The sequence below is a fragment of the Anolis carolinensis genome, chromosome 1 (genome assembly GCF_035594765.1).
Source record: "Anolis carolinensis isolate JA03-04 chromosome 1, rAnoCar3.1.pri, whole genome shotgun sequence".
In the NCBI taxonomy this organism is placed as follows: Eukaryota; Metazoa; Chordata; class Lepidosauria; order Squamata; family Dactyloidae; genus Anolis; species Anolis carolinensis.
In genome coordinates, this window is record NC_085841.1 from 341850658 (window position 1) to 341876821 (window position 26164).

At 40.7% G+C, this 26164-nt stretch overlaps 1 protein-coding gene across 1 annotated transcript in view; it reads right to left on the reverse strand.

The window, feature by feature from the left end:
- Nucleotides 1-468: 468 nt before the first annotated feature.
- Nucleotides 469-26164, reverse strand: part of btbd7 (BTB domain containing 7) — a 99398-nt gene continuing 73702 nt past the window's right edge. Inside the window, exons 4-11 of the mRNA XM_062968414.1 lie at nucleotides 25334-25542; nucleotides 23804-23879; nucleotides 18949-19109; nucleotides 17902-18045; nucleotides 16503-16692; nucleotides 14164-14342; nucleotides 9091-9519; nucleotides 469-5837 (exon numbers count right to left, since the gene is read on the reverse strand). Of these exons, the coding sequence (XP_062824484.1) occupies nucleotides 5022-5837; nucleotides 9091-9519; nucleotides 14164-14342; nucleotides 16503-16692; nucleotides 17902-18045; nucleotides 18949-19109; nucleotides 23804-23879; nucleotides 25334-25542 (2204 nt within the window). The 3' untranslated portion in view covers nucleotides 469-5021. The remainder of the gene's footprint in view (nucleotides 5838-9090; nucleotides 9520-14163; nucleotides 14343-16502; nucleotides 16693-17901; nucleotides 18046-18948; nucleotides 19110-23803; nucleotides 23880-25333; nucleotides 25543-26164) is intronic.

Consider the following 26164-nt stretch of genomic DNA (forward strand, 5'->3'; position numbering starts at 1 on the left):
GCATTTTGCAACAGTCATAAGCAGAATGATGGAAAATACTTGTTTGGCATAGAACCTCCAGAATCCTGAAGGCAACGTGGCCAGTAGAATTGTGGTTCAATTAACTTTTCTTACACACTCGTTCATGTGAATTTTACAATAACCTGAAATCTGTTTTAAACCTACCATCACACAAACTTCCCTCCAGGTTTATAATAAGAACTGCAGATTTTGGTCTTTTCTCCCCTTAATCTTTATTAACCTGATATTTTAATCATAACAAAGATAGTGCCCCACCATGAATTTTATTAATAGATGAGTACTTCTTTAAAAGTAGCACATAAAAATAATGTGTGTGTGTGTGTTTGGCAGTTATGAAGTTATGAAGATCTATTTTAGCTGAGAAAAACTAATTTAGCTTTACACAGAAAATTATCTGTATAACACTGCTGTGCCTTGTGAGCAAATGAAAGAAATTTAACAAACACATTTTTCTAGACAAGCCATTTATTTGAAATACCAACTATATGTAGGATAAAGTCAGTGTTAACATGCTTCTCAGCAACAGTAGAAAAATAGAACCAGTGAAAACCTTTTTACAACTGTAATGGTACTCAAAAGAGAAATGTATTGTTTTACAATGCATCACACAAGACTAGAATTCAATTCTAGAGGTACCTAAATAAAAATACTATATTTTCTTTAAAAAACCATATGTACAATTGAAGCGTAAACAAGTTTTACAAAGTACTGGTTATGCAGGTTGTAGAAAAAACACTTGCATAGGACATGAAGTTGGTTTAAGAAATATTTCTGAGCCTTTAGCATTGAAGGCACTTGACTTTATACCAGTAACAGCACAAGAACGACATTAACATCATGGACACTTAACATCTTCCAGAAATACATACAAGTATAGAAATACCAAATGTTTCTTTTTTCCTGCCGCTTTTCCCAACATTCCACATACAACCCTCCACCATATAAACAGTCAGTCGTTGGGAATAGCATAATAGTGCTATCTGTAGCCCATTTCAAAATAAATTACTTGATAGATGAAAAATTGTGATATTTCCATTTTTTTAAAAATGTAACCAAACAAAGTCCAGGTTTCATTCTCTCTTGTTAAAGGCAGAAAAAACCCTAATGAAAGAGATTACAAGAAAACTTACAGATGGCTAGAGGCAGTTATGCAACCTCACAGGACAATATGGATAACTCGAGAAATAACTCACAGTATTCTTTTAGAAGATCCATTTGTAAACAATGGCTAGTATCCAAAGTGCAATGTCTGCACAGTGGTGTTTCAATTTTCCTCTCAGGTCAAAAGTTATCCCAAATCCTGAAAAGCTCTTCCCTCTACCTTGAGCAGTAACCCTTTACTCCTTTTGTAGTAAAAACAATAAAACCTATGTGCATGGAAACATACTGTGTGCATACAGTCCTCTGGATCCCAGCCACAGAAGAGAACACATACCTTTCTCACTGCAAGATGCATCTCACCAATCAGTTTGGGACAAGAAACTCTACTGGTGGAACTAAAGTAGCCAAGATTCTGGTTTTCAGGTTTCATCCTATACCAACTGTCAAGTAAACAATTGTTTCTCTTTCAAAGACATGGCTGTGTGGTTACTGTACTTGGAATTTTCAATAATTTGTTCAAAAGTGCTTCATGCAATCAAATGATGAGTATTTCTTAAAAGCTGCAAAGACGGTACTGTGCTTTGAAGACGCTAAGCACGACACAGATATTGATTACAACACTGAACAGTTGGGACTTGTTGCTTAACAAGGCCTGCTTTTTTGGAGGACAAAAGGACTGAGTAATTGAAGCTCTGAGTAAACCATCTGTCCAGCAGAATGTAAAAATAATTTCAATTATGGCACAAATCACATTTGATCAATTTGTTCTCAGGCCAAATTAACTCCTTGACAAAATAGTTGCATTCCTCTGACTCATGGACACGTAAGCTGGATTTTAACGGGCCACCCGTGCATATGCTGTTTACAAACACATACAGATATCAACACAGAAAAGATGCCTTCTCTTAAGGAAGCACAAGAGGAATACGGGAGAGCATCTTGTACAGATAGTCAATAAAAGGATTACCCAGAGATTCTGCAAAGGTACCACTGATTTATCCAACATATGGCTGCTAGGAAAATGGATCAAGTATAAGAAGGGAAAGAATGCATAGGGACATGTGCGATAACAGATTGGAATTAAACATAGTCTAAAATAAAGCCCTAGAAGTTAGAAACCAGTTTCTTGCTACTTCAATTATTTATCTTCAGCAATTTTTGCAACCAATTTAATGTTAAGTGGCCCAATTGTCTTTAACCCTCCTAATTTTTTTTTTCTCATCTAGAAAACTCCAATATTCTAAGATGACGGTCTACTTGATTTTAAAAGTTGCAATTGTATACCAGGAAGCAAAGATACATGCCAATACTTCTCAGCAAGCTATTCCATAGAAAAAACCATGTACAAACTAAAACCTGGTGGATTACTTTAGCCATCTCTATATCCCAGTTTCACTCAATCTGGTGTCATCAAGAACAATCTCACCATCACAAATAGTATAGCTGGACATAATGGGAAGTTAACTATGACAATCTGGAGGGGGCTAAGTTGGAGAAGAGAATGTTATGCTTCACTATCAGTTTTTGAAAGTATACCAGCTCTATTTTGAGAGTGGATAAAATGAACTGTCTGAAACAGTAGAACATCTAACATGGCAATTATAGCCAGCATTTATGGGAAATACCAGATCAGCAACAGTCCTATTCTAAATTCTCTAAGGACAAAACCATTGGCAAGGAATTACACTAACTTCCATACCATGGCTTAATCCAACAGCGTGCTCTTGTGCTGATGGAAGTGGGATTCTCATCTCCCCATTCCTGTTGCAGCAGCCAAAAACCTGACCCAAAGAATTTGCCAGCCTCCTGATGAAAGTTTTTCAAAGCAGATTGGGGAATTGCAAGAGGGACCAGATATCTTTTTTTTTTTTTGGGGGGGGGGGGGGCAAACAAGTTCCATTAGAAGTACATGACTGGATTATGGCCCATGAGATAAAGAAAAATATCCACTGGACAAGATGGCATAGCTGGTTCCCACATTTACTGGTGGCCAAAAGATGTTTTGGTCGCCTTGCTCCTGGAAGTCATATATTAAAGAGTAGATTTCAAATACCCTGAAATGGATTTGATGGAGCATAAATTTGTTGGACAGATATAAGCGGTACCCTGCATTCCCTGCCAAGCAAGTCAATAAAAATGAGACATTTGACAAATGGTACCATTTAACCCTCTACAGCAATCATATCACTAATTTCAACCATCCACAGAACATATTTTAAAAGGCATAGGATGAAAGGCTTTGCACTTCATGAGAAGTGTAGCAAATGTAATGTGGTGTAAAACTTGTGATATCATCTTCTCACATAGATATATGTGAACACCCGCATCTCCAGAACTTGTTTTAACAGTGCTTTCCCCCTGAAGGAAATATAGGTGACAAGGACAAAAGGTGATGCTTAAAAATAAAGAACAAAACTGTGACTAAAGTTTTAAACAAATTTTACAAGTCAACAGTGTCAAGTATCTAAAAACGGAGTCAGATATGTTAGATAATATCCTGACTGAGGTGTTCAGGTGATGGAAGAGCTATATTTTAGATCTGACCACCATATCAAGTTAAGTCTTTGATACAAGTGACCACACAGTGGTACTCAAACTTTTCCAGTACTTGCCACAGAAAGATGTGATAATGCAAATGCTGACTGCTGAAGTGGCCATAGTTAGTGGCAACAGGCATGGCTAAACATGCCTGCATTATCAGCCCCGTGTCTCTACATTTGTGTTCCTAACTTCGTCTTCCAATCTTTACTGACAAAAAGAAAACCCCAAGTACACTCCAGAGGTTGGAATAATGAAAAATAAGTGCTAAATCACTTACAGCTAAGGAAGCTATAGCTGCTACTCTTCAGTCTGAGATTTCCATTCACAGAGCTAGAGCTCTTATCGTGTCAGGAGCACTCAGCAGTATCACCAAGACGAAGCCCTTGGTCTCATAGTTAGAGGCAGAAGAAAGAAGGCAGTAAAGCATTCCCCTCAGAGCCTTACTGAGAGGGAGAGTTTTCTGCAAGGTATTAACACCCATCCCAGATGCTAAGAGGCAGCGTCAGCAGCAGTGTTCCTCTTTCCCTTCTGGGTTTGGTATGAAACCTCACCATTCCTTAAATGTTTTTTTTAAAGGAAAGCTTGATGAGAGTGTTTACAATACCAGTCACTGATAGATGGGTACAAACAGGTGGGATGAAGGAAGTAAGTGCCTCAAGGAAGCAGTTCTTCTCTCTCCCAAAGAAAAATCCCAGCCCTAGAGTATTTGCTACATTAATAAGAAGACTAGCTGTCATGGACTTGGTAAACAGAAGATATATAAACTAGGTTGGATTCTTGCACTAGTGGTAGACCAGGAAGGTTTCAGACCTAACCACAGCAGTTACTGAGATGTGCTGTTCTTTGGAATTCCTATAGTCATTCAAAAATAAAGACAGACATTTTCAAGATCTTATGTAAGAAAATACATCTTGTGTGTGCCATCTAATGCACACAGGAAACCAGGAGGTGAAATATTTGTTTTCCTTAAAAAAAAGTCACCAAGAAGAGTATGAACATACAGTCCTTTAAAATATGACAGTAAAAGTTTAAACTTACTAATCCCAAAACTAAAATTTAATGTACAGATGCAAAAGGCTACCTTGTATTTATTATTATTTTTTGTAAAGGTGCCAGCTAAAATATCTTTTCAGAAAGAGGTTTAACAAAATCTGTTCAGAACACAAACCCTGAAGCAACATTCCAAATAAACTGGTAGCATGCCATCTCTAACAAAACCATGTATATACAAAAAATGTAAAGAAAATAATGGAGCGGCTGGCATTTAAATGAATTTGGCCAACAAATGTCAGGCCAAAGATTGCAAAGAATGGATATTTCACAACTCTATAGGCACGGAGAAGAAGTGGAGGTGGTTTTCAGAGGGCAGATTTCTTATACAGGAAGTCAGGTTTGCTCGGAGACCTCCTGCCTCTGCTTGCTGCCTCTTCTCTTTCCAGATCTATGTTTCTCTGTGCTTCATGCTCCAGGGGCTGAATGTCTGCCAATCGCCGGCTCAATTGCTCTTCATGGATCTCTGAACTATATGCTGGCAGAGGAGGTCGGCCAGAGGTAAGCCCGTAAGTTAGGTCACTTTCTATTTTTGTTCGCCCTCTTGCATGAACAGGTATGTTCCCCGTGTTCTCCTGGGCAGCCAATGCCAAATCCAACCGCTGGGGAGGTTGCTCTAAGACATCAAGGTGTATTGGTTCATTCTTTTGTCTGTGTGGATGCCCTTCTTGAGAAAGTGCATACTCTCTCCGAGAATCCTCTAGCTTTTTTGGAGATATGTGGTTAGATAAGTGGGTTGCCTTCAAGCCGCTGGGTGATACTTTATTGTGGCTATACAAATCTGGACCGTAATAGATGCCTTGAGAAGGTGATTGAGTGTGCCTGCTAAGGGCAGGAGTGGAAGGTCTGCACGCAGCACTAGAGAAATCATAGAAGTCAGGATACTCCTGCTGATTCTCTCTTGTATCCAGCTTTTGCTCAACTGAATGTTTTTTCCGGGAACTGTGTATGTGCCTTGTCTGAACGCAGGAAATGTGTTGGGGTGCTCCGGACCCAACCTCTAGAACAGGCTGGCTCAGTTCGGTGTCAGCAGTAAGCTCTGGCAGCCTCCGGTCCTTGAGAGACATTGTCGACACACCCATGGCAATATCTGGAACCAGCTCATTAAGCACAGGCGGGGTACTCTGGAAAAGAAAACATCCAGATCTATTTGGACCATTTCTTTGTTGTTCTGAGCCAGAGGCACCAGGTATCCCTACCCAAAGGTCCACGCTTAATACAGATGATAAATAGATGGACCATCTCCCCTCCCCCCCCCTCACTAATATCCCACCTTTTTTCCAATGTGGGAACCAAGGTAGTCAAGATTAGAACAAAAATACAGTTTAAACAAAACTTGAAAAATCATTGAATGGATTTAAGTGCCCTTATTCTTTTCATCTACACCAAGGGTCTCCAAACTGTCCTCAGACAGGATATGGCCTGCCAAGGCCATTTACCCAGCCCCCACCTTAAACTTTAGACTGAGAGTTGCCCAATGTCTGAAACAAGTTGAAGGCACACAACAACAACAATCCCAATTAACTTGACTACCTCATCAGCCAAAAGCAGGCCCACACTTCCCATTACTGGCACATTACTGGCCTCTTATCTATGGAATGCCTTGCCAGTTGAAATTCGAACTACCTGAGACCTACTTGCCTTTCAGAAAGCCTGTAAAACCTTTCTCTTCCGACAAGCCTTCAAAGGGTGAAAACTTGGAGCTATGTCCGTTCTTATTGTTATCTAAAGCTAACTGTATTGTTTTATCCATTTTTGTAAACCGCTCCGAGCCAAATTGGGAGTAGTGGTATACAAGTCCAATAAATAAATAAATAAATAAATAAATAAATAAATAAATGTTGGTTAAAATTGTGCTTCATTTTAAATATTGTATTGTTCTTTCATACTTTTTTGCACTACAAATAAGGTATGTCCAGTGTGCATAGGAATTTGTTCATGTTTCTTTCCCCGCGACAGTCTGAGGGATCGTGAATCGCCCCCCTGCTTAAAGTTTGAGGACCCCTTATCTATCGCAATTTGCTTGTCTCGGTAAGGGACACACTGAGCTTCAGAACTACTCTGAGTTCAATAGCAGTTGGCTGTTGAGGAAAGGTAAATGGCTAAAATCCCACTAGTAGTACAATAGTAGTACGGTCGAGTATCCTTTATCTAGAAATCCAAAATGCTCCAAATTCAACAGTCCACAAGGGTTGTGAATTGTGACACCTGTGCTTTCTAATGGTTTCATGCACAAAATTATTAAACATATTGTGTATGAAATTATCTTAAGGCTATGTGTATAAGGTTTATATGAAACCTAAGTAAATTTAATGTTTAGACTAAGATATATCACTATGTATATGGAACTATGATTTAAAAATGAAATTCAAAACATTTCCAGTCACAAGCATTTTAGATTAGGAATGTTTAACTGGTCCTTATTTCATGAGTGCATTATGATAGAAATCAGCATCCCAAATATTTCAGATTTGGACTACTAAATAGTTTAAAATAAAAGCAACAAGCCTGAAGACAGTGGGCAAAATTGTAACTGTTATTCCCAACTAGACCAGTAATGACAATAAATAGATTTTACCTAAGTGCTGACAAATCTCCTTGATTCATTGGGTCTGCTCTAGTTGGGAATTTGTGATCAGACACACATTTGTCTGTTAATTTAGCGTACTTTGCATCTGAATGGCCAACAAAGCAATTTAGAAAGAAAGGGGGAAATAAATGTATAACAGGGTGCTTAAAGAATCCTTGGTATTAGAAACCACATGATTCCCACTCACCCCAAGAACTCCAAAACTCTAAAAGTTTAGAAAAACTCAAGTGAAACAAGATGTAAGCATACAGACTTGTGGAAGAACCCAAGATTTTCCATTAATGCAAAACCTCCGAATATCGCTGTTTTGCAAATAAAAGCCATCAGTTACAGGGTTTCCAGTAAACGAAGACTCCCTAAACATGTAATAGTAGATCATTTCCTTTTCAAATGAGTTAGTAGCAGCTGGGTTTCACTCTAGTTATCCACAGTCACGAAGACACTGTTTATGTGTCTTTTTTCAACAAAATACTTTTCCTGTTAGCCAGACAAGCAAACAAAATGGATTTAACAGTAGAAAATGAACACTGCCTTCCAAAGAATAATTAGAAGAGGAGGGAATTTTATAAATAATGGAAGGGAACTGAATTTGAGGTTTCTTTCCTATTTTGGAAAAAAAAATTGCTAACTGAATAAGACAACATAGTTACAGGGTTCAAGTTTACATCAGGACATTCACCCAAATGTTACCAAATTTATCTGGTGAATATTTCAACAGCCAAACCCATCTTAATTTGTTCCAGGACAAGCTTTATTTCTGTCTGCAGCATGTTTTACATAACTGGGACCAAGTCAGTGTTTCCCCCTGCTTTAAAGGTTACAGTAAAAAAATCTTTCATCTGCATATAAAGAATTACATCTTTTACTTGAAAGATTAAGATACAAATTTTCTCTTAAGCATTCTGCCATGAATTATTAACAGAAACCAATTTAAAAGTAAGTTCATGAGTCAAAGCTCAGAATGCCCCCTAATTCCAGTTTTAAGAGCTTGGGGAAGAGTTAGAAGAGCAATAGCAAAACCAAACCTCTACCAAATCCACTCACTCTATTCTACCATGTGTTCCTTTCCTTGATATGTTTAACTCTGAAGGGATTTGGAGAGGAAAAAGAACTCATTTTGCTGGTATGCTAGTGTCTCCTTCCCTTCTATTTAACCCACGGGCAGATTTGCACTTGTACTTACTATGCAAATATTTGCTTTATTGTAAGGCCATGGTATTTCCTGACAAGTGCCCGAGTTAAATCCTTCAAGCACTAAGGTAATCCACAATGGCACAGAAAGGAAGATTTCCTGATTTTTTTTTTCAATGGACAAGGAAAGAGGGAAACTACATATTACTCATATGTAAACAAGGTTAGCCCTACAAATAGGCTGAGTGTGGCAGGCATCACAGGCAGCAGTTTATGGGTGTCAGGAAAGGCTGGCAAATCACTGCTGATCTAATTTGTTGTTATTAGATGTTCATTGTCAGTGATGGGGAGAAGTGCTAACAAGATTGTCTCTGCTAATATAACTCAGCTGGCATTGAGTACCCAGCATATGAGGCCATCGCTTACTGCTCTACTTTAGACTGTAATATGTCTTGAGCTGGCACATGGCCACCACAAAACAACCCAGAGCTAGACAGCTTGATGTGTCCTTAGTTGCCTTGTTATGGGACTGAAGATCTGATATGGCTGAATTTGAAATAACTCTTGTAAGTGCTAAATCTTGTTCCTTTCTCCCAGACTTCATCAACTTGCTCTTTGTGTCCAAAGAGTGTGTAAGAGGTATATGCCAGACTTACCACTTGCTTTTCAGCAGCCATCACAGCTGCCGCTGCCGCAACTGTTTGCCTTCCCATTCCCGTTGTGTTAGTGCAATCAGGAGGTGTGGCTTTGACACTCGATAAATAGATGGGTGGAGGAGCTTTAGGGGCTGTCCTGGTGTGAAACAAGGAATGGTTACAGGGGTAAGAGAAGGAGCGAGAAGGGTGCTGGCTTTGACCCCTTGGCTTCCATCCAACTTTAAACTGGTTGTGGATTGGAGTTGCTGGTGGATGGTAAGGAGGCGGAGGAGGTGGTAAAGGGGGATGGAAGGCTACAAAAGAATCCATCTCTGTAAACATGGTTTCCGCGGTAGGAGTACTGTTCACTCTACATCGTCCAGACTGTCTCAGGGTCAGAAGTGGGCTTTCATCCCCAAAGTGCTCATCCGGAAAGAACTTGTGAGGATTCTGCAACAGAAAAACAACATACAGAAGAAGTGAGAGTTCCTATCTACACTGCAGAAAAATGCGGTGTAGGGGTGCATTATCAGGAGGCATTCAAATAATGTCTCATGATAATGCGGATTAAACAGGAATAATCCAGGTTAATTCCGGGTTAAAAAAACACTTCCAAAGATCAGGACCTTTTAGTAAGGTCTGGATCTTTGCAGGTGGGAAAGAGGGTAAAAAATGCCCTCAAAATTGCTATCTTCGATCCCGGGGGTAGCCCACACAGCCATTCCACCCCTGTGGGCTCAAGCAGTCCACAGAGGAGAGATGGTAGGGCTAGCTTTCCCCCCCTTGTCTCTTTTTTGCCTTTAAAGGTGTAAAAATATGTTCTTGCTGAGTCTAGAGCTCTTTACTCTATGTCACCTGAAAATGATGCAAGGGAGCTTCCAAGATGGGAGACGGGAATTCTCCCTCCAAAGCTTCATTTGTCCTTTAGAGGCATCATAAAGCAAGGAAAAGCCTCCAGCTTGTTTTTTTTTTAAACGGTGTCTGAAGCAACTTGACAACATACTGCAAATCACTTCTGATGTGAGAGAATTGGCCATCTACAGAGACGTTGTCCAGGAGATATCCAGATGTGTTACCATCCTGCTGGGAAGCTTCTCTCATGTCCCCGCAAGCTAGAGGTGACAGAAGGGAGCTCACCCTGTCTCGCAGATTTGAACCAGCAACTTTCAGGTCAGCAACCCAATCTTCAGGTCAGCAGTCCAGCTACCACAAGGGTTTAACCCACTGTGCCACCACGGCACCTCTTTTTACACTTTTAAAGGCAAAAAAAGAGCACAAGGGAGAACAGGGAGCTGGTGGCTACCCCCCAGCCCCCGTGCTGACTGCAAATCAGCAAGGGTGGGAATGTGGCCACTCTCTTGCTAAAAAGGTGAGTTTTGGCTGACTTTTTGGGCAGCAAATGTGCAAAGAACTGGAAATTTAATCTCTGGTTCCCTGCACATTTTCTGCAGTGCAGAAGGGCCCAGAGACTTTCTTTAAAAAATGTAATTTATTTCCCACCTTTCTCCCAGCACACGATTCAAGATTTGTAACAATTTAGAACTATCAATATAAAAGTTAAACACAATTACTTCTATTACCAGACTTCTAGTTTTTTAAAAAGCAAATTAAAAGCCATTTTAAAATGCCTTTAAACACAGTTAAATAGAAACACAGAATTCATATAAACCTCTGATGCCTGAGCATTATCTAGAATTTTAAAACCTGTGTTTATGAAATTAGTTTAATTTGAAAGAGTAGTTAACACTTCTACTAATATTGCTGAATTATTACCATTAACAATATATGGAGGAGGCAGTTTTACAGTACAATGATTTTTCAAGCCAAAGTACAATAAAATAAAATAATTAAAATAATTATAAATCGTCATGTCAAAGTGCTTGCAAGAATAAAATACAGATTTTATTCTTGTATTTCTGTTCCATTTTAAAACAATTGATCTGTACAAATCCTTATCTCAAAGACTACCACTGGGTGTCTCTCTCTTTGGAATGAAGAAAAATACTTCACAAATCTTACTTGATTTTTGATAACTTCTTTTTAAAGGAATATTTTTCTTGTTTAGAACAGAAAAAAATTGTGAATTAGCACTTCTACTTTCTTATCTAGAAGCACAGTTTTAGTTGTTGACAAGACTAAGAAAAAAATCTGGAACAACACTGATGAGCCTCAAACTAGAATTCTTAAAATGCCATGGGCCTTAGATCAAAAAGCTTTAAAAATGATTTTCACTGGTAATATATCTTTATTACCAGTATTGATCGGTTTTTTCAGCTGTACATTTTTGGGTAATTCACTTGAAACATCTAGCACAGATCTTCACTCCTAAAGGAGCACTGGAACAAACCTCCTGCATTTCTTTCCTATAGAATATCCTCTATTTTCTTGCATTAGGAAGAAAGGTGCCATGATCAGGAGAAGAAGCTGATTTATTTATTTATTTATTTATTTATTACAATATTTATATCCCGCCCTTCTCACCCAACAGGGGACTCAGGGCGGCTTACAATAAAACAGACATATAAAAACAGTACAATACACTATAAATCAGTTAAAAAATTAACTTACATATAACATTCATAAAATGCATTTATAAAATATAGATAGGCGTGTACAAGTTTAAAAGACTGGGTCTGTCAATTGAGTTCCAGTATACATAATAGTAATTAATGCTGCTGATTCTTATTCGAAAGCCTGGCCCCACAACCAAGTTTTTACCTTCCTACGGAAGGATAGGAGGGAGGGAGCCTGCCTGACTTCAATGGGGAGGGCGTTCCATAGGCGGGGAGCCACTACTGAAAAGGCCCTGTCTCTCGTCCCCGCCAGCCGCACCTGTGAGGCTGACGGGACCGCGAGCAGGGCCTCATCCGACGATCTTAAGCTTCGAGGTGGGTCATAGCGGGAGACACGTTCGGACAGATAAGCTGGGCCGGAACCGTTTAGAGCTTTATAGGCTAAAGCCAGCACCTTGAATTGTGCTCGGTAGCTAATCGGCAGCCAGTGGAGCTGACGTAACAGAGTAGTAGTACGCTCCCTGAACGCCGCTCCAGTTATTAACCTGGCAGCTTCCCGTTGGACTAATTGAAGCTTCCGAACAGTCTTCAAAGGCAGCCCCACGTAGAGTGCGTTGCAGTAGTCTAAACGGGATGTAACAAGGGTGTGGACCACCGTGGCCAAGTCTGGCTTCCCAAGGTACGGTCGCAGCTGGCGCACAAGTTTTAATTGTGCGAAGGCTCCCCTAGCCACCGCTGAGACCTGGGGCTCCAGGCTCAACGATGAGTCCAGGATCACCCCCAGACTGCGCACCTGCGCCTTCAGGGGGAGTGTGACCCCATCCAGCACAGGCTGTAACCCTATACCCTGTTCGGCCTTCCGACTGACCAGGAGGACCTCTGTCTTGTCTGGATTCAATTTCAATTTGTTGGCCCTCATCCAGTCCGACACAGCGGCCAAGCACCGGTTCAGGACCTGAACAGCCTCCTTAGTGACAGGTGGGAAGGAGTGACAGAGCTGGACATCATCTGCGTACAGATGACACCGGACCCCGAAATTCCTGATGATCTCTCCCAGCGGCTTCATGTAGATGTTAAACAACATGGGAGACAATACAGAACCCTGCGGGACCCCACAAGTCAACGGTTGTGGGACCGAGCAGGCGTCCCCTAATGACACCATCTGGGACCGACCCTCCAGGAATGAGTGGAGCCACTGCAGGACAGTACCTCCAAGTCCCATTCCCGCAAGGCGTCCCAGAAGGATACCGTGATCGACGGTATCGAAGGCCGCTGAGAGGTCCAGCAGAACCAGCAGGGACACACTCCCCCTGTCCAGTTCCCGGCGAAGATCATCGACTAAGGCGACCAAGGCTGTCTCGGTACCATGCCCCGGCCTGAAGCCAGACTGTGCCGGATCCAGAAAATCAGTGTCCACCAAGAATCCCTGGAGCTGCGAGGCAACCACATGTTCCAAGACCTTGCCCAAATAGGGGAGATTGGAAATAGGCCGAAAGTTTCCGAATTGAGTGGGATCCAATGATGGCTTTTTCAACAGCGGCTTGATCACAGCCATTTTTAGGCTCGCTGGAAACTTGCCCTCCCGAAGGGAGGCATTCACCACCACCTTCACCCACTCGGCCAAACCCCCTCTGGCTTCTCTCACCAGCCAGGATGGGCAGGGGTCTAGGATGCATGTGGTCGGTCTCGCCTCTCCAAGGATCTTGTCCACATCCTCGAGCTCAACCAATTGAAATGAATCCAACAAAACTGGACAAGCAGGTGCACTCGTTACATCCTCAGAGACTGCCGTTAATATGGTGTCAAAGTCGGAACGGATCAGAGTGACTTTGTCCACAAAGAACCGAGCAAATGCTTCACAGCGGGCTGCCAAGTTATCAGGGCTCCCACCTTGATTGGTGGGAGTTAACAACCCTCTGATAACACGGAACAGCGCCGCCGGACGGTTCTGTGCGGACGCAATGTTGGCCGCAAGGTGGACTCTCCTTGCAGCTTTGATTGCCGCGGCATATGCCCTAAGATAGGAGCCGAGCCGTGTTCGGTCTGACTCGTTATACTCTGATCGCCACACGCACTCTAGTTCCCTCTTCTTTCGCTTCATCGCTGCCAGCTCCTCAGTAAACCACGGAGCTGGTTTAGCTCGGTTACTCGAGAGGGGACGCTCCGGAGCGATCGTGTCTATTGCCCTAGTCATCTCTCCATTCCAGAGAGAGACCAGAGCATCAACAGGATCACCTGCCGAGGAGGCGGGAAATTCCCCAAGAGCCATCAGGAATCCTTCTGGATCCATAAGTCTCCTGGGGCGGACCATTTTAGGTCCACCACCCCTGCAGAGGTTGGGGGGGCGCAGTAAGTCTAAACCTGATCAGGTGATGGTCGGTCCATGGCAAAGGAGCGATGGTGAGCTCCTCCACACCGCCACCTTCCTCCCATCCCTGACAGAAGACCAGGTCTAGTGTGTGCCCCGCACTGTTTAAATTAAATGATTAAATGTTGGCTTCCATAAGGAATTTGTAACCACATGGGTACATAATCAAAGGTTACATTTTCAGAAAAGGTCAACCAAGTTAAGATGCCATACCTGCAAGAGTTCAGCGGCAGAGTCTAAAAGCCCAAATTCTCTCAAGACACGGATCTGAATCTCATAACTGACGGTGGCTCCTTCTCCACAATTCAGAGCATATGCTCTCTGCACCTGCTCAGTGTGGCGAAGTTCCTGCAGTCTTTTGACCATCTCCTTAACGACAGACAGACAAGGAACTGAAGGGGGAAAAGGAACATGAACAAAAACAATCCAAATCAGAATCTTATTCTGCATTGCTAGAATGTGCTCTGAGAGGACACTGAGTAAATGTTGCTAAAGAACATTAGTTATGGATGCCACAGCACTGGGCAAAGGAACATGTGAAGAAGCACCATTGCTCCAATGAACCTGAGTGAGGAAGTGTTGCAAAGGCTTGCAGTCAGGCAGTCATGAACCACTGGCCCTTGGGAAACGGAAACAGTGCCAACACAGAAACTCAAATCTCAAAGTGTCTGCATTTATTAACAAGCCGAAACAGATACAGAATTTTGTTTCATTTCTACCCCACCCCCTCCTAAATAGAGAATATTTCATTAGGCTTTGTGTTGCAGGTTCAACATCTTATGAATGACTGAGGCCAGGAGCTGTTTATGCAGGAATCATTTGAAATTCTATGCCCCAAGTGGTAAGAGTTTCATTCATAGGTGGTTCATGGCTGCACAGCTATGGCGATTTCAAACAGGGTCCATCTTTTTGAAACAGCCTGTAGTTGCTTCATGAATCCAATGAATATCAAACTCCTTCCTGCCCTTTGACAAAATCACTAGTATTTAGATCTATACTCTTGCATATCACTGTCCGAAGTCATTACATCTAACCTGTCCTTTTCTTTTTTCTCTCTTCTTTCTTCCAAGAGCTACCCTCACACACACACACCAATAAGCTCCCTGCAAATATCGACTTGAGCTTTTGAGTGTCTCCATCTCTTCTGTGCCACTTGCAATGTCTTGCTGAGTCTAAGAAAATTATCTTCAGTAGCTGAATACGCTCTTAAAAGTACAAATCCTTTGGTACATGTACAAGCTACTTCTACAAAGCCCTGATACAAAGACAGTGTACATGATGCCAGTGATAAAGCCTTTTGCTATTATACTGCTTTTTACTAAAACCACAGAAATATGACTGTCATGTTCTGTGCTGCAAAACTGTCCTTGCCAATCCTCATGTAGTAATCTTATGCCTTGATGTATGATACTTTTACATCTCAGTGCTGTATTTCCACTGGGATATTTCCAAACAACTCAACCCTGGTTCTTTTGGCTCAAATCTGATAGTTTTGGTTGAACACTGAAATCACAAGACCACCACAGCACCAATAACTACTTTAGAAAGTCACACATTAATCCAAAAATATAAATTTTAACTATGGAGTGAGAAAATGGAATTGTAGATTGCCCAGATCCACCAGAGAGAAAACTCTTGTAATTCCCCCCAGACACCCTGTCTCAACTACTCCAGATAACATTGGTAGACAATACACAAACCTTCGACAGCTGCTGGTGACTGCCAGATTGGTCAATGATAAAACAGTGGTCATCCAGGACTTGATCCTGGATGGCCAGTCCGACTTACCCTGTTTTCCTGAAAATAAGACATCCCCTGAAAATAAGACCTAGTAGAGGTTTTGCTGAATTGCTAAATATAAGGCCTCCCCCGAAACTAAGACCTAGCAAAGTTTTTGTTTGGATGCATGCCTGCCGAACTGAACACTGGTGCATGCCAGATCAGTAAATGTACATACCATAGATTAATGTACATGGAAATAATGGTAGTAACAAAAAATTCTTGATAGGATTTCACAGTTTGTCTGATTATGATGGTTTTTGATAACAACTACTGTACAGTATATAATAAATGTTCATTTTTTTGTTCAACAATAAATGTAAATCCTTCTTCATGGAAAAAATAAGACATCCCCTGAAAATAAGACCTAGCACATCTTTGGGAGCAAAAATTAATATAAGACACTGCCTTATTTTCGAGGAAACACAGTAGCATGCATCACGAAGACCTGGTTGGACGACAGTGGAGGAGTAAACCTCTCCCAGTTCTCTCCCTGGGCTTTGTGGCCCAGCAGCAGGCAAGGCTAGGGGGCTGGGGAGAAGGGGGATTGCAGTGGTCTATCGGAGTAACATTCCCCTGACCAGGATCCCCTTGCTCCGCTCGGAGGATTAGGAAGTTGTCTACTTCAAAGTGGGAGACAGGGACAGATTAAGCGGCACTGGACATTAGCTTCTCCACAATGTCATGAAACAAGGCACTCCAAGATCTCAATTTTTGAACAACATTTAATATTGTTGAGAATGAGTTTATAATAGATCAGGCTGCAGACATACCTGGGATTTCATTGGCTACAACAGAAGGAGGACTGGATTGGCTACTACTTATTTGCTGGTGACTTATCATATGACAGCACTGTGGAACGGCATTGTTTACCATGTAGAGGGTATCAGGTACATTGGACATTCTAACCATCCGTAAACGAACTAGGTCAGTCTGTTCCACCATCATCTCATCCAGAACTGACTAAAACACAGATTGAAACAAGAAAGTTTACCAAACATTACCCTCAGTTTCTATCAGCATAAGCCACTTTATGTCATCAGTGTGAAATGATAGATACTATCTTTGTTTTTAGTTATGAAGCAAGCCAAGAAATAGCCTTATGATACCAGATGAGAACAACTAGAAAAAAAAGCACTAGCTTACATTTGCTCAGGAATATATTTGCCCTTCCAACAAGAAACAGCATGTTCTTTTCGGTTAGCAGCAGATAGCTTCTACCCTTCTGAATTACTGATCCTTATCTTTGCTAAATTTTAATCTGATCAGTACATACATTCCAACTGCCTAAAGTCTACTAACCCTGCACTAGTACTATAATAATTATCACCATAATCAAATAGGGCAGTGCTGATGCACCATGATTCATGCCTCAATCCCACCAAAACAAACTGTTTGATAATCAATTGCATAACAGAATGCAAAAATTAATTTTTGGATTAAAACACATCTGCTGTACAGTTATGCAGAAGCAGGGGGTTGGACTAGATGACCCTTGAGATCCTTCCAATTCTATGTTTCATGATTTTATGATATTTGGCTGCTTCTCTGCGTGAGGAACTAGGGGTGTGGATTTGTTTTCACATAAAACCTCATACAGCACTTTCATGAGCTGTTTTGCTGAGCTAACTTCATTATCTGTGTAAAAGCTGTGAGATACATGCTGTGTATCCAATACGACTGCTACGTCCAGGTAAGCTTTCTGATCATCCAGAGCCTCCCCCATATAAATAGAAGGCAAATCTTAACATGCTAATGGGTGGCAAGGGGAGGGAGAGATGAAAAACAGTGGGAATGGAAGAGGGAAAGCTACTAAAGCCTTTTAACACATTACAGGGTAAGAGAAATCGATATGGAAAAAAGAGCTGAAATTCTGTTCAATTGTGGGTATCAGCACTGATATAACAACAAAAGACCTGGAGCTGAAAAGACCTCTGTTTGGCCAGATACCCATCTTCAATTAGCAGTTTTTAGTAACTCTATGCCAAAACAATTTACAAGAGGGAAGCCCTGAAAAAGCTCAGAGACATCTTATTTTTGTCTGTAGGTCAGATGGGGTTTTTGAAGTCACATTAAATTGGAAACACATGTAATTCTGAATGTGTCATACCAAATCAAACTAGACTTAGGACTATACATTGTCAGATGAGAGAGAATTATCAAACTCCTTACCTTTGCCTCCTCCACATAAGGGGAAAACAGTCTCGGTCTCACATAAATTCCTGCATTCTTCTGTCGCAACCATGCATTTGACTTTCCACCCTCTGCAGTTGGCAACATGTCCGAAGGAGGGGTACTAATGAGACCTCTCTTCATCTTCAAAAGAAAGAGAATAAAATTGTATTATATTGGGCAAACCCCCCCCCCCCCCCCCTGTTGAGCAATGCAACTCAGGCTATATTATGTAGACCAGCAAACCCCACCCCCTCAACCAATTTGCCAGGGACCAGTAGCATATTTGTGTCCATTGGTTATATCTGGTTTTTTTCCTTAATGAGAATGCAATAAAGACCAACACTAGTCCACAAACCAGCTCTCTGAAAAACACTTCTGTTGAGGATTCATAGTAACCACTCATAATAGATTCAAAAATAGAAGAATGTATTTTCAATGTAATATAATGTCCTCATGCAGGAGTTATTTCTGATCTATGGGTCAAATGCTGACAGGCATAATCTCTTTAATTTCCCTATGTTTCACCAATCCAGTTCTTCATGCTTTGTATCCACAGCCCTTAAAGAAGCTGAACGGGTTTACGAAAAAGGGGCAGACGCCAAATACAGGGCCAAAAGTGATCTTACAGCAGGAGTAGGCAAAATGTGTCCTTGGGGGCATGTGTAGGTCTATAGAACTGTTTTTCAGTCCTCATATCCTTTTTCTGGCTAAGAATAAATGCTGAAACACTGCTTCTCGAAGTGTCTAGAAGCAGCAATGTACTTTCTTAATAGGTTACAGGCTTCTGGCACAGTTTAACACAAGAATTCAAAAATAAAAAGAAAACAATTTCATGAAAGAAAAACAACAAGCTAATAATAACCAGAAATCCATCTTCTGGTTATTTCTGATTTACTTATTTTTGCTTTTTTGGGGGGTTTTGTGTGTGTGGGGGGGGGGGGGAGGCATTTTGTTCAATTCATGTTGCCCCCAGGAAGTTCTTGGGCAAAAAAACTGGCCCCCAGACCCACCATGTTGCTCAAGCGGGTTCAGAAATATACTTACAGAATCTGTTAGTACTTCACTGTTCATTGGCAAAATATGCTCAATGCGGACAAATGGTAAGAGAGAAGAAAGGATCTCTTTTAATTCCTCAATGTCAAGATCTCTCCGCTTCACACCTCGTTTGTTCACACTGTGTGCTGTGCCACTCAGCAAATTAGGCTCTGCAGGGGGAAAAGGTAGACAGTTTCACCTCAGTGTTTTAGATTTTTGCTACTAAAGTGAAAAAAGAGTGGGTTTTTTTGTTTTGTTTTTTGCCAAGCTGGTTTCTTTGGCCAGCACTCTCTTTCTCTATTTTTCCGCTTATTTATTATTTACTTGGCATCCAAGCAACAAAGGTTCTCTGGGTGACTTTCAATAAAATAATAATAAAAAGAATAAGTGCGAACACAAAACCACAAAATCTGATATGGTATGAAACCAGCAGCTGAAGATAAACTTTCAGAAGGACATGAAAATATCCTAAATCTCAAAACTATAGAGATGCTCAAAATATTTTTAAAAATCACGTAAAGGTCTTGAAGCTAAAAAGTCTGGAAAAACAAGACCACATTTAAAAACAAACATATATACATACAGGTGGAAAGGCATCTATAGACAATGTATTTTCTATGTCTAATGTTATTTCTGAAATTACAAGACAGGTTGTCACCTAGACTGTCATCAGGACTTTAGTTTACATGTCATCCCACTATCTTCTGAGAAATCAGATTATTTTGTGAGAAGAGAATATGACCGCATACAAAGAAAAAGAAAAGGGTTTTGACAGTTCATGTTCTTGGCCTTAAATAACCCAAAACTGCAGTCTGCACAGCACTAGTTATGCATCTGAGTTAGTTTTAACTATCAAGTGGTCTTGCAAACATGATTCTCAACAATGGCCTGAGTATCCAGCATTCTAATTCTAATTAAGTAAACTGATCAGTTGGGCATGCTTTGGCTGGAACAAAAAGTTCCAACCTCATATATACTCTGATGGAGACCGGTCAGCTAATACTGATGAACAGAAACAAGCCCCTGGGATTGTGGTGAAGCGTGCACCATCTTAAAAAAAGAGAAATGTCATGAGGGGGTATTTAGCAAATAAATGAAAATAACCTGGCCAGTATTAAAACACTTCTATATATGTTACAACCATAGTTAGAATGTTGTATTTAGTTCTGATCCCCACATCTCAAAAACAATGAAAACAGCTGTAAACTATAATGAAAGAAAATGTCCCCTAGTCCAACCTCTCAATTATGAAGCCAGATTATATTTTACTGGTATCTAAAAATTAACTAGATTAAACCCAGATGACAATGTGCCACAAGAGAGGTGGTATACTGTAATGCTAAACAAAGTTTCCTTTTTAACCAAAAGAGCTTCGTGAGTACTTTTATAAGCCTAAGACATACCGTATTTACTCGAAAATAATGCAACACTGAATGTAATGCGTGACTCAATTTTGAAAGTGTTCATTATAAAACAAGGATCTGCTGTCAAATGTAATGCGCAGGCACAGCATGTCCAGTAGGCAGGCAGCATGAGTGAGGCCAGTTGGGGAGACCGGCTCCTTCGTTAGGCTGAGGCTTGACAATGTCACACAGTTTCTAGAGGGCTGAACCTCGAAGGGGGAGTGAGTGAGAGACCCTAAGAAGAAGGATGCTTGGCCAAGAACTGACCTAGAGGGAGGCAAGCAAGGATGACATTTCCTGTTCCTTTGGTCAGAAAAACCTGAGGTCCAGCAGCCTCATCACGGCTAAGTGACAAGAAGGATTGAGCTGCCCTCCTTTTCTGGGGAGCAGCGAGCCCTGAGAATGAAAGAAATAGCTTCTTTGCCCCCTGCTTTCCAGCCCAGCCTCTGGGTCCCTCCGGTCCTTTTCACATAGGTGGATTTATGTGCACAATTCTAACGAGCCATAGAATCTAATGTGCACCTCAATTTTGGCAATGTAATTTAGCCAAAAAGATGTGCATTAGATTCAAGTAAATATGGCATTCCAATAGACATATTTATTCATCTAAGAGAAGCAGGCACCCACAATGCTCCTCTTACCCAAAGCAGAACTTTTGCAGATTCCAATGACTAGGAAAGATCTGTGTGAACGTATGAATCTGTAGGAAAATACATGGTAGTGGTCACAGGAGCATTGTGAATCATGGAACTGGGGCATAAACCACTGGGTGTATCTGCTGAAATGAAGGAAGATATACTGAAAAGATTCTTAAATTTTTTATTGTTGTTTTATCATTTTATCCCACTCCCACCCTCTCCTCCTTGTACATACAATTTATACAGCAGAAGACTACAGAAGTCACATTTGAAATATCTATCTCAATCTTAATTTTTCCACTCCACATCTTAGCACAGTCTCTAAATAGTTCTTAACTGGTTCCCACATCCACTTGATTATTGCAACCTTTTCAATTTTATCTATATTGTTCCATTTTCAATTTGTTATTCCCACATTTAACATATCAACTTTAATATACTTATACCAATTTGTCAGAGTCCATTTTGTTTTATCTTTCCAACCCCTCACTAAAAGAATTTGTGCACGCGTTATTAATTTGTCAACCATTTTTTCTTTCTGTATATTCTTCACTGAAAGGATATTGAATGCAACTTAGGTCAGTTCATTGCAGGTTAGAGTAGTAGACATAGGTATCATAGCTCAATGGGAGAACTTAGCAGGCAGAGTGCAAGAAAATAGTGTACAAGTAGCCTCCTTACGAGAAGGCAAGATTCCAGTGAGCCTAAAGGAGGTCGTCATCAAACCGCTGTTGAAAAAACCATCACTAGACCCCACTCAATTAGAAAACTTTTGGCCAGTGTCCAATTTCCCCTACTTGGGGCGGTGTTCAGGGAGCATACTACTCCTCTGTTACGTCAGCTCCACTGGCTGCCAGTCTGCTTCCAGGCCCAATTCAAAGTACTGGTCTTGGCCTATAAAGCCCTATAAAGTTCTGGTCCAACTTACCTGTCCTAATGCATCTCCCTCTATGAGCCTACAAGAGCTTTAACTGTTACAGCCCAGCCTCCATCTGAGCTGTCAGGTGAGCCTGTGGTTGGGCCTGTTCAGCCTGTGATTGTCCTTGCACCTGGCTTGTCAGAGGACTCTGGGTTTGGGCCTGAGATTCCTGTTCCTATGCAGCCAAAGTTTGTCCCAGTGGATTCTGGGACCAGAGACATAATGGTTTCAAGCAGGCAGCTTGAACCGTATTCCTCAAAAGAGTGAAGGTTGGGCCATCTTTTGCCAGATGGGCATTCTAGTTTGGATTCTGGAAGTGATAACATTAATGAGCTTGACAGAAAGAAAGTGATAAATCAGCAGAGGAAAGAAAGGGAGTGTTTCAGGCACAGCAAACAATTGTTATTGAAATGAAATAACGAGCAGGCTTCTCACTGGAAGAGACCTTGAGTTTCCCTTAAGAAGGGCTGCTTTCTATGAGATATTCAGAGGTGGTAACTTTGCTCATCAAGAGAGAGAGATCTCTACTTCTTGTTCCTGTGAATTCCGTGTTATTTCTTGCAGCTTTGTACCTAGATTATTGTTACAGTCTTGTCTTTGCTTCTGGGGATTTTGGTGTATCCAGTTGATGTTCCAGTAATTTTGCAGTTTGGATTTCTGCTCCAGCCAAGACCCTTGCCTTGTGTTCCAGCATTGAACCTGTACCTTGGACTAATCTTGGAGTGTTGTCTCCTGTGTTCCGGTTTGATCACTTGTGTTCCAGTTGTGCCTCCTTTGTTCCAGTTTGACTCTTTGCCTTGATATCCTTGATATCTTGCTTGGACTAATCTTGATACCTTTATTGGGATTTACTTTGAAATCCTGTTTGGACTCTGCCTCTGTTCTTTGAGTGACTTTTATAGACTCTTGCTTCAAGATTCTCAAGTGTTTTGCTCTTGTGGACTTAAACTTCATTTCGTTGACTCTGAAGTTTGATTTGCTATTGCTTGCATATAATCTTCAATAAACAGCTTGCTTGCTTATACTCTGGAGCTCAGGTGTGATTTTAAGGTGCCCTACAGCCTAGGGGTGCAACATTAAGATTGGCTGGAAAGACCCTGTTCTCTGTCTCAACCTCTTCACAAACATGATTGGTTGGGATGAGAGACAGGGCCTTCTTAGTGGTGGCCCCTAGGCTGTGGAACTCCCTCCCCAGTGACATCAGGCAGGCCCCATCCCTCCTGGTTTTTAGAAAAAAACTTAAGATCTGGCTTTTTACGCAGGCGTTTGGTGAATAGGAAACTACGGAATGAGACTTTAACAGCTTGAATAATGAACTATGGATTTTGGAAAACAATTTTGACATGAGATCATGACTTGGCATTTTATATGGTTTTTAATCGGCTAAATGATTTATATGTGTTTTAATTGCTTATATATTTAGATTGTTTAAATTTTGATGAGATGTGTTTTATTGTTTACCTGTGTGGTATTGAATTTTTGCTGGATCTGTAAGCCGCCTTGAGTCACCCGCCTTGGGTTGAGAAAGGCGGGGTAAAAACGAAACAAATAAATAAATAAAAATATGGACAGAAAAATGTTTCCTCTTTCTTTCCAAAATAGTAAAAGGTGGGGATCCTCTACAGACGATGACTGATGGGTGATTCAGGGCAAATAAATGGATGAACTTAGGAATTCTTCACATAGGACATTTAAACTTGCAGAATCCAATACCATAATGCATACCGTTATCAACTTGAACAGTTGATCAAACTGGTCACTGTATGAAAATATGGGCTAGATAAGCCTTTGGCCTGAACTAGCATGGCTCTTTTGATGGCCTCCTCCAGGCTTTGTGAGTTTACATAAGGACACCAATTTCTTTGTCAATATTAAACTAGATATGACAATTGAGAAGTATTTACCTCGGTCTGCTATTCTTTTCATTAACTGATGTTCACCCCATTTAACAAGGTACTTTAGGACATCTTGCTCACTTGCCTGTCGAAGAAACATGTAAGACAAGGCATAAACACATTCAATTTTGGACTAATAACACACACAGCTTTTATATAAGTAAATTACAGACAACAGACATTCAGCGTAAAGAGATATATAATCCAATTACCATTCTTATGCATAACATCTCAGGTTTTCTGAAATCTGGAAAAACTAGTTAAAAATCTAAATAAAGGAGTTGTTCATTACTATCCTCCCACTCTTCTTCAGCAAAACTAAACAGTGCATCATTTTACATTTTATTCAACAACACACTGAAATATTCAAAGTTTTAAGTTAGTCTCGTCTACCCTGGCACCTCCAGATGGGTCAGAATGAAACTCCCATTTTATCCAGCCACCTTTGCCAAGTTAGGAATGGGAATGATGGGAGCAGAAGACTAATACCCCTAGAAGGAATGAGGTTTCGGGTGCTGCTGGCTAATAAATAATTGTATAGCTCATTCATCTTATCTGTGGAAGCCCAAGCAGGCTAGAACCTGCTTCTGTCAACATCAGTAACCATGTAGTTTATGAACTACCTTTAACTTTCTTCTTCATAAAGTATCACTATTATCTTTTGGATTTCAGAGATACTCTACATATATACTGCAAATATTAATATACTGTCAATAAGAATTCAAGCTGGTAAAAGAAAGCCTGAGAAAACCTTTTGGTTTAGCTCAAAATTCCACAAATATTGTTGCAGTGGTCTACATTTGTAGACCAGGCCAAAACAAAGATGACTTCATTTTCTGCAGACTGAAGAGATTTCAGAAAGAGGAGGCCTCTTTTATTTCAATGAGAAGGAAATGAGAAGGATAGGCATGGAAGCTTTGGCAATTCAAGAGATAAGGAAGTCACTCACTCACCTATTATTATTTAATAATTTATAGACAGCATGTAACCCCCTTGCTGAAAAGATTTCACTGGCAACAAGTCTTTTTCCAGGAATAATGTAAAATGCTGGTGCATGAGTCTTATACAACTTAGTCAAGACTATCTGAAAGAGACTACATATCTCCTACAAGGAAAGTTAAAAAATAGAACTAAAGAAGAACTGATTCCCCCCTTTCCTTTCCCAAAACATATGTTTTAGAGTGAGAACTACTATATAATTTCCATAAACCTCTGAATCGGAAAGGTAAAATTAAACTTAGAGACTTTCAGTTAAAATAATTTGCAACTGCTTCTAGACTATTATTAGGCTTTCAAAAAATAGTTTATACTGCCAGTCTGGGTTGGGTTATGTGCCAAGAAAGCAGAATACTTTCCTTAATCACTACCTCTCCTAAAGGCTTGTGTGTACATATGCCAGAAGAAAGAAAGAAGGAGCATGTTCTGAACACAACCCTGTCAAATAGTTTTTCTTTCTTTCTCCTTCCATTTGAGGTTAAAATTTATAAGAATGGTAAACGTTCAGGATGCAATCTGAAAGAGACAGAGAAAGACGATTACCTGTAAGTAGTCAGACTGGATAGCTGTTTGCAGGTGGTCTTTGCTGAGTTCATAAAAGACGTCAGAAGTCATGACCTGGGTAAACTCCTCACAGAGGAAATGCAATGCTTGGCGGTGCACCCACTTAGACCCATACGGCTGAGAACTCCACTTGAGAATAGCAATTAAAGTATCTAATGAGATGCTCTCAGCAATAATATCCTCACAACCTATCAAAAACAGAGGCAAAAAAGAACATCAAACATTGTTCAGTAACGTTCAGTCATTCAGCAAGAGAACTGTGCAGCAAGAGCATTGCCATTTCAGAATTTCATGTATAAAACCACAATTTTAAGCCAGATTACAAAAACATGAAGCATTAATTGACTATCTGGTTGTGAATGAGGCACACATTTCAATGTAAGAATCAGAGTAATCTAGCTGTGTTAATTCCACTGATGTTAACATTTAACATGACCAATGACTAATTTTTAAATGGGTAATTGAAAAATAGTATAAGCTCCTATGCTGTGAAGCAAACAAATAAATAGCTCCCATAGTTCACTTTCTGCATTAAGCATACAGTATACTGTAATGAACCATGCAATAGTTGCATTTTAGTGACTTTTTTGCAAAAAAAGAGGGTGCAATCATTATGGGAAGAAAAAAATGTGTCTTAGATTTGCCGGTTCACCAGAAGGTGGTGAGTCTGCTTTGTTCTCGCAAGTGGATCATGGCAGGAAGAGCACCAGCTGGCTGTCTCCTTCCTTCTTTTCCCCTCAGGACCTCACCTCAGTCCCAGTCTCAGGCACAGTGCCTCAACTCCCTCAGAGAAGACCTTTCCCCCAGAGA